The 9,416-nt window shown below is 36.1% G+C and overlaps 1 protein-coding gene across 4 annotated transcripts in view; it reads left to right on the plus strand.

Annotated features, from left to right (window-relative positions):
* PLEKHM3 (pleckstrin homology domain containing M3) overlaps positions 1-9,416 on the plus strand; it is a 188,484-nt gene that overhangs the window by 152,061 nt on the left and 27,007 nt on the right. For all 4 annotated transcript variants that reach the window (XM_022567533.3, XM_022567531.3, XM_022567535.3 and 1 more), the window contains exon 7: positions 9-166. In XM_022567533.3, coding sequence (XP_022423241.1) covers positions 9-166 — 158 coding nt within the window. The remainder of the gene's footprint in view (positions 1-8; positions 167-9,416) is intronic.

Genomic DNA, 9,416 nt, shown 5'->3' on the forward strand with positions numbered 1-9,416 from the left:
TTCTGCAGGTGATAGAGGGAAAGCTGGCTCCGTTCTTGGGCAAGGTCATTAAATTTGCCGCCTCACATGTGTACAGCTGCAGTCTTTGTAGCCAGAAGGGGTTCATCTGTGAAATCTGTAACAATGGAGAGATCCTCTACCCTTTTGAGGATATTTCAACAAGCAGGTACACAATCTCTTGTCTTATAAAAGTATGCCTGAATATGTCACATGCAGTGTTATTGGGCCAGAGCTGGCCAGCTTTTAGTTGAGTACTGTATCTGTCTCGTCCTCTGTATCAGATTTCCCTTATTCCTGGAGATCATTTTTAACCCTTTGGTTTCCTATATTTATTTCCAACTCATCTTGCTACCTTTATCCAGAATGAGGTAACAAAGTTGCATAGCCTAGCTCTGCATTATTAGGTAACAAAGAATGTTCAGATTCATTTTTAGAATGAAGATGGGGAAGGAAGAATCCCCACAACCATCCCAGGTCAAGTGATAGGCAATGGAAATCACAGTTGCAGAGGAAGACCAAAACTGGATTGGCCACTAGGAAGAAAACCAGAGGACACTGATGAACAGCCCTCTGGCTCACCACATGCTCTTCTGCATAAATGCACTGCAGTGTAGTGATGAAAGTTTTAGGACCCAAAGGAGAGAAAAGTGGGATTTTCATGGGATAATCATGTGGGATTATTTTTCTAACCAAAGTAATATTTGGGTATCGTCACTTCCATTGATTGATGGACGATTTTTTCCCCAGCCTAAGAGCGGGGCTTTTCCTGTCACTTTTACTGAGTCATAAAATGATGCATATCACATTTCCTTTCATCCCAAAAGCATAACAGAAATATACATTGTATGTATGTGCACTGGCTTCTTTGGGCATGAATGTCACGGCTCATTTCCCACCCTGCTGGGCTTACTTACTCTGTGGTTCAGAATAGAAGGTGAGGCACATAGCCAGGGAGGGTTGAAGTGTGTGTAGTAGAGCTAAGATATTAAGAGTTGACTCAGCCCTTCTGGCCTCGTCTTAAATGCAGAGGCTATTTGTAAACATCCAGGCCCCACACACAGAAAGACAAGACACATAAACACAAGACCCACACACACACACATGCACACACTCCAGCCTCCAGTTTCCTGAGTACAGGTATTTAGCTAATAATCTAAAGATTATATACTTCTTAAAAATGTATACCACACAAAAACTTGTATACAAATGCTCGTAGCAACAGTATTGATAATAACCAAAAACTAGAAACAATATAAATGCCTATCAGCTGATTACTGGATAAACAAAATGTGACATATACCCACAGTGGAATACTATTCAGCCTAAAAAGGAATGAAGTATATGCTGCAACGTGGATGAACCTTGAAAACATTATGCTGAGTGCAAGAAACCAGACACAAAAGGCCACATATGTTCCATTTATAGGAAGTGTTCCAAATAGGCAAATCCATAGAGACAGAAAGTAGATTAGTAGTTGCCTAGAGCTTGGTGAAAGGGGAAAAGGGAGTAACTACTAATGGGTATGGATTTCTTTTGGGAGTGATGAAAATGTTCTAGAATTAGATAATGGTGATGGTTACACAGTCTTGTGAATACAATAAAAAGCAGTGAATTTTATGCTTTAAAAGAGTGAATTATACTGCAATAAAAATATTTAATAAAAAATAAAAATTAAATTTAAAAAATGCTTCCAACTGAATAAACCATATATTCTGGGCCATAAAAGAAGTCTCAGTAAATTTAAAAAGATTGAAACCATACCAAATATGTTCTCTGACACATGGAATTAAGATATCCAGTAGAAAAAAAAAAATCTGGGAAACCCCAAAATATTTGGAAATTAAATAATACACTCTAAAAACTCATGGGTCAAAGAAGAAATCCACCACAAGAGAAATTTTAAAAATATTTGTAAATGAATGAAAATGAAATACAAAATATCAAAATGTATGGAATGCAGCTAAAGTAGTGCTCTGAGTGAAATTTATAGCTATAAACATCTATATCAGAAAAGAAGAAAGAAGTTCTCAAAATAATAATCTAAAATTCCACTTTAAGAAACGAGATAATGAAGAGCAAAATAAATCCAAAGCAAGCAGGAGGAAGGAAAGGATAAAGATTAGAGCAGATATCAATGAAGTAAAAAACAGAAAAGCAGTAGATTGATGAAACGACAAATTAGTTCTTTGAAAAGATCAACAGGGACTTCCCTGGTGGTCCAGTGGTTAAGAATCCGCCTTCCAATGCAGGGGATGCGGGTTCGATCCCTGGTCGGGGGACTAACATCCCACACGCCACAGGGCAACTAAGCCTGTGCACCACAACTACTGAACACATGAGCCATAACTAGTGAGCCCGCATGCCAAAACTGCAGAGCCCACGCACTCTGGAGCCTGTGAGCCACAACTACAGAGCCCACGCACTCTGGCTCCCATGTACCACAACAAAAGATCCCGTGTGCTGCAACTAAGACCCAACTCAGCCAAAAATAAATAAATATTTTTTTAAAATATATCAACAAACTTGATAACCCTTTAGGTAGGCTGACCAAGAAATTAAGAGAGAAGACATGGATTCCCAAAATCAGGAATGAAAAAGCGTACAGCAATTTAAAAAATTTTAAAGAGATAGTATAAACAACTTCATGCCAACAAGTTAGACAACTTAGATAAAATGGATAAATTTCTGGAAAGACAAATTACCAAAACTGACTCAAGAAGAAATAGAAATATGAATAGACCTACAAGAAATTGAAATAGTAATCTTAAATTACTTTAAATCTTCCCATGAAACAGTTGGATGGCTTCACTGGTGAATTTTGTTGAATATTTAAAGAAATAATACCATCCTTTACACAGTGATAAAGAGGGGCATTACATAATGATAATGGGGTCGATTCTTCAAAAAGACATAACAATCCTTAGTGTGTATGAACAAAGAGTCAAAATACATCAGACAAAAACTGATAGAACTACATGGAGAAACAGATGAATCCACTGTTCTATTTATATATATACACTATTATAGTTACAGACTTCACCACCACTCTATGAGTAACTGATAGATCCAGTAGGCAGAAAATCAGTGAGCATATAGTTAAACTGAAAAGCACTATCAACCAAGTGAATCCAATTGACATCCATGTCAATTCATGTGGTTCATCCAACAACAACAGAATTTGCATTCTTCTCAAGTTCACATGGAATATTTACCAAGAGAGACCATATTTTGGGCCATAAAACACATCTGGACAAATTTTAAAGAATAAAAATTATGCAAAGTATGTTCTCAGACCATAATGAAATTAAACTAGTATTTCATAACGGAAACGTACCTGGAAAATACCTACATATTAGAAGATTAACAGTATACCTTCAGAGACAGCAGAAGCAAGAAGAACTACAATCCTGCAGCCTGTGGAATGAAAACCACATTCACAGAAAGAAAGACAAAATGAAAAGGCAGAGGACTATGTACCAGATGAAGGAACAAGATAAAACCCCAGAAAAACAACTAAATGAAGTGAAGATAGGCAACCTTCCAGAAAAGGAATTCAGAATAATGATAGTGAAGATGATCCAGGACCTCAGAAAAAGAATGGAGGCAAAGATTGAGAAGATGCAAGAAATGTTTAACAAAGACCTAGAAGAATTAAAGAACAAACAAACAGATAAACAATAAAATAACTGAAATGAAAAAATACACTAGAAGGAATCAATAGCAGAATAACTGAGGCAGTAGAACGGATAAGTGACCTGGAAGACAGAATGGTGGAATTCACTGCTGCAGAACAGAATAAAGAAAAAAGAATGAAAAGAAATGAAGACAACCTAAGAGACCTCTGGGACAACATTAAATAAACCAATATTCACATTGTAGGGGTCCCAGAAGGAAAAGAGAGAGAGAAAGAACCCCAGAAAATACTTGAAGAGATTATAGTCAAAAACTTCCCTAACATGGGAAAGGAAATAGCCACCCAAGCCTAGGAAGTGCAGAGAGTCACAGGCAGGATAAACCCAAGGAGAAACACGCTGAGACACACAGTGATCAAATTGACAAAAATTAAAGACAAAGAAAAATTATTAAAAGCAACAAGGGAAAACTGAGAAATAACATACAAGGGAACTCCCATAAGGTTAACAGTTGATTTCTCAGCAGAAACTCTACAAGCCAGAAGGGAGTGGCATGATATATTTAAAGTGATGAAAAGGAAGAACCTACGACCAAGTTTACTCTACCCAGCAAGCATCTCATTCACATTTGACAGAGAAATCAAAAGCTTTACAGACAAGCAAAAGCTAAGAGAATTCAGCACCACCAAACCAGCTCTACAACAAATGCTAAAGGAACTTCTCTAAGTGGGAAACACAAGACAAGGACCTACAAAAACAAACCCAAAACAATTAAGAAAATGATAATAGGAACATACATATTGACAATTACCTGAAATGTGAATGGATTAAATGCTCCAAGCAAAAGACAGAGGCTTGCTGAATGGATACAAAAACAAGACCCATATATATGCTATCTACAAGAGACTCACTTCAGACCTAGGATCACATACAGACTGAAAGTGAGGGGATTGAAAAAGATATTCCATGCAAATGGAAATGAAAACAAAGCTGGAGTAGCAATACTCATATCAGATAAAATAGACTTTAAAATAAAGAATGTTACAAGAGACAAGGAAGGACACTACATAATGATCAAGGGATCAATCCAAGAAGAACATATAACCATTATAAACATATACGCACCCAACATAGGAGCACCTCAATACATAAGGCAAGTGCTGACAGCCATAAAAGGGGAAATCAACAGTAACACAATAATAGTAAGGGACTTTAACACCCACTTTCACCAATGGACAGATCATCCAAAATGAAAATAAATAAGGAAACACAAGCTTTAAATGACACAACAATCCAGATAGATTTAATTGATATTTATAGGACATTCCATCCGAAAACAGCGGATTACACTTTCTTCTCAAGTGCACAGGGAACATTCTCCAGGATAGATCACATCCTGGGTCACAGATCAAGCCTCCGTAAATTTAAGAAAACTGAAATCATATCAAGCATCTTTTCTGACGACAACACTATGAAATTAGAAATAAATTACAGGGAAAAATACATAAAAAACACAAACACATGGAGGTTAAACAATATGTTACTAAATAAACAAACAGGAGATCACTGAAGAATTCAAAGAGGAAATCAAAAAATACCTAGAGAAAAATGACAACAAAAACACAACGATCCAAAACCTATGGGATGCAGCAAAAGCAGTTCTAATAGGGAAGTTCATAGCAATTCAAGTTCTCTTCAAGAAATCAGAAAAATCTCAAATAAACAATCTAACCTTACACCTAAAGGAACTAGAGAAAGAAGAACAAACAAAACCCAAAGTTAGTAGAAGGAAAGAAATCATAAAGATAAGAGCAGAAATAAATGAAATAGAAACAAAGAAAACAATAGCAAAGATCAATAAAACTAAAGGCTGGTTCTTTGAGAAAATAAACAAAATTGATAAACCTTTAGCCAGACTCATCAATAAAAAAGGGAGAGGACTCAAATCAATAAAATTAGAAATGAAAAAGGAGAAGTTACAGTGGACACTGCAGAAATATAAAGCATCATAAGAGACTAGTACAAGCAACTCTATGCCAATAAAATGGGCAACCTGGAAGAACTGGACAAATTCTTAGAAAGGTATAACCTTCCAGGACTGAACCAGGAAGAAATAGAAAATATGAGCAGACCAATCACAAGTAATGAAATTGAAACCGTGATTAAAAATCTTCCAACAAACAAAAGCCCAGGACCAGATGGCTTCACAGGTGAATTCTATCAAACATTTAGAGAAGAGCTAACACCCATCCTTCTCAAACTCTTCCAAAAAATTGCAGAGGAAGGAACACTCCCAAACTCATTCTATGAGGCCACCATCACCCTGATACCAATACCAGACAAAGATACTACAAAAAAAGAAAATTACAGACCAATATCACTGATGAATATAGATGCAAAAATTCTCAACAAAATACTAGCAAACAGAATCCAACAACACATTAAAAGGATCATACACCATGATCAAGTGGAATTGATTCCAGGGATGCAAGGATTCTTTAATATACGCAAATCAATCAATGTGATACACCATATTAACAAATTGAAGAATAAAAACCATATGATCATCTCAATAGATGCAGAAAAAGCTTCTGACAAAATTCAACACCCATTTATGATAAAAACTCTCCAGAAAGTGGGCATAGAGGGAACCTACCTCAACATAATAAAAGCCATATACAACAAACCCACAGCAAACGTCATTCTCAATGGTGAAAAACTGAAAGCATTTCCTCTAAGATCAGGAACAAGACAAGGATGTCCACCCTCGCCACTCTTATTCAACGTAGTTTTGGAAGTCCTAGCCATGGCAATCAGAGAAGAAAAAGAAATAAAAGGAATACAAATTGGAAAAGAAGAAGTAAAACTGTCACTGTTTGCAGATGATGTGATACTATACATAGAGAATCCTAAAGATGCCACCAGAAAACTACCAGAGCTAATCAATGAATTTGGTAAAGCTGCAGGGTACAAAATTAATGCACAGAAATCTCTTGCATTCCTATACACTAAGAACAAAAGATCAGAAAGAGAAATTAAGGAAACAATCCCATTCACCATTGCAACAAAAAGAATAAAATACCTAGGAATAAACCTACCTAAGGCGGTAAAAGACCTGTATTCAGAAAACTACAAGACACTGATGAAAGAAATTAAAGATGATACAAACAGATGGAGAGATATACCATGTTCTTGGATTGGAAGAATCAATATTGTGAAAATGACTATACTACCCAAATCAATCTACAGGTTCAGTGCAATCCATATCAAATTACCAATGGCATTCTTTACAGAACTAGAAAAAAAATTTTTAAATTTGTATGGAGACACAAAAGACTCCGAATAGCCAAAGCAAACTTGAGGGGAAAATACAGAGCTGGAGGAATCAGACTCCCTGACTTCAGACTATACTACAAAGCTACAGTAATCAAGACAATATGGTACTGGCACAAAAACAGAAATATAGATCAATGGAACAGGATAGAAAACCCAGAGATAAACCCACGCACCTATGGTCAACTAGTCTATGACAGAGGAGGCAAGGATATACAATGGAGAAAAGACAGTCTCTTCAATAAGTGGTGCTGGGAAAACTGGACAGCTACATGTAAAAGAATGAAATTAGAACACTCCCTAACACCATACACAAAAATAAACTCAAAATGGATTAAAGACCTAAATGTAAGACCAGACACTATAAAACTCTTAGTGGAAAACAGAGGAAGAACACTCTTTGACATAAATGACAGCAAGATCTTTTTTGACCCACCTCCTAGAATAATGGAAATAAAAACCAAAATAAACAAATGGGGCCTAATGAAATTCAAAAGCTTTTGCACAGCAAAGGAAACCATAAAGAAGATGAAAAGACAACCCTCAGAATGGGAGAAAATATTTGCAAATGAATCAAAAGACAAAGGATTAATCTCCAAAATATATAAATAGTTCATACAGCTCAGTATTAAGAAAACAAACAACCCAATCCAAAAATGGGCAGAAGACCTAAATTGACATTTTTCCAAAGAAGTCATACAGGTGGCCAAGAGGCATATAAAAAGCTGCTCAACCTCACTAATTATTAGAGAAATGCAAATCAAAACTCTAGTGAGGTATCACCTCACACTGGTCAGAATGGGCATCATCAGAAAATCTACAAATAAGAAATGCTGGAGAGGATGTGAAGAAAAGGGAACCCTCCTGCACTGTCAGTGAGAATGTAAATTGATACAGCCACTATGGAGAACAGTATGGAGGTTCCTTAAAAAACTAAAAATAGAATTACCATATGACCCAGCAATCCCACTACTGGGCATATACCCAGAGAAAAACATAATTCAAAAAGACACATGCCCGCCAATGTTCATTGAAGCAGTATTTACAATAGCCAGGTCATGGAAGCAACCTAAATCCCCATCAACAGATGAATGGATAAAGAAGATGTGGTACATATATACAATGGAATATTACTCAGCCATAAAAAGGAATGAAATTGGGTCATTTGCAGAGACGTGGATGGACCTAGAGACTGTCATACAGAGTGAAGTAAGTCAGAAAGTGAAAAACAAATATCATGTATTAACACATATATGTGGAATCTAGAAAAATGGTACAGGTGAACCAGTTTGCAAGGGAGAAATAGACACAGATGTAGAGAACAAACGTATTGACACTAAGGGGGGAAAGCAGGGGGCCAGGGCGGGGAGCGGGTGTTGGGATGAATTGGGAGATTGGGCTGAGATATATACACTAATATGTATAAAGTAGATAGCTAATAAGAACCTGCTGTGTTAAAAATAGAATAAAGTAAAATTTTTTTTTAAAAACCCAATATACCTTCAAGTAACAGATGAGTTTATAACTTTCCATTCACATAAAAACCTGTACATGGGTATTTATAGCAGCTTTATTCCTAATCACCCAAAACTGGAAACAACCAAGTTGTCCTTTAATAGGTGGATAGATAAATGAACTGTGGTATAGGCATACAGCGCAGTGTTATCCAGGGATAAAAGAAATGAGCTATTATGCCACAAACGGACATGGAGGAAACTTAAATGCCTATAATTGAGTGAAAGAAGCCAATCTGAAAAGGCTACGTACTATATGATTCCAAATCCGTGACGTTCTGAAAAAGGCAAAACTATACAGATGGTAAGAAAATCACTGATTACCAGGGGTTTGAGAGGGGGTAGGGAGGGACGAATTGGTGAAGCACAGGAAATTTTTAAGGCAGTGAGATTATTCTATACGATTCTGTGATAGTTCACACATGACATCATACATTTGTCAAAACTCACAGAGCTGTACAACACAGAGTGAACCTTTATTTAAACTGCAGACTTCAGTTAATAATATGTCAATATTGGTTCATTAATTGTAACTGACATACCACACTAATGCAAGATGTTGATAATACGGAAAACTCAGGGAGAGGCGGTACTAATACAGGAACTCTGTACTATCTACTCAATTTTTCTGTAAATCTATAACTGTCCTAAAAAATAAAATCTATTAAAATAAAACAATTCATTTAGCTGAACATTTGACTCAAAGATCAAGGCTGAAAAATTTTCATAAACTTTATTAGAATGATTTTAGATTTACAGAAAAATCACAGAGATAGTACAGAGAGTTCCTTTATACCTCACACCCAGTTATGTTAGTATGGTACATTTGTTACAATTCATGAACCAATATTGATACATTATTATTAGCCAAAGTCCATAGTTTTTTTTCCAGTTTCCTTAGTTTTTACCTAGTGTCCTTTTCTGTTCCAGAATATCA

This window comes from Delphinapterus leucas, chromosome 8 (genome assembly GCF_059928025.1).
Source record: "Delphinapterus leucas isolate spDelLeu-1000000601 "Yukka" chromosome 8, BTC_Dleu_Yukka2, whole genome shotgun sequence".
In the NCBI taxonomy this organism is placed as follows: domain Eukaryota; kingdom Metazoa; phylum Chordata; class Mammalia; order Artiodactyla; family Monodontidae; genus Delphinapterus; species Delphinapterus leucas.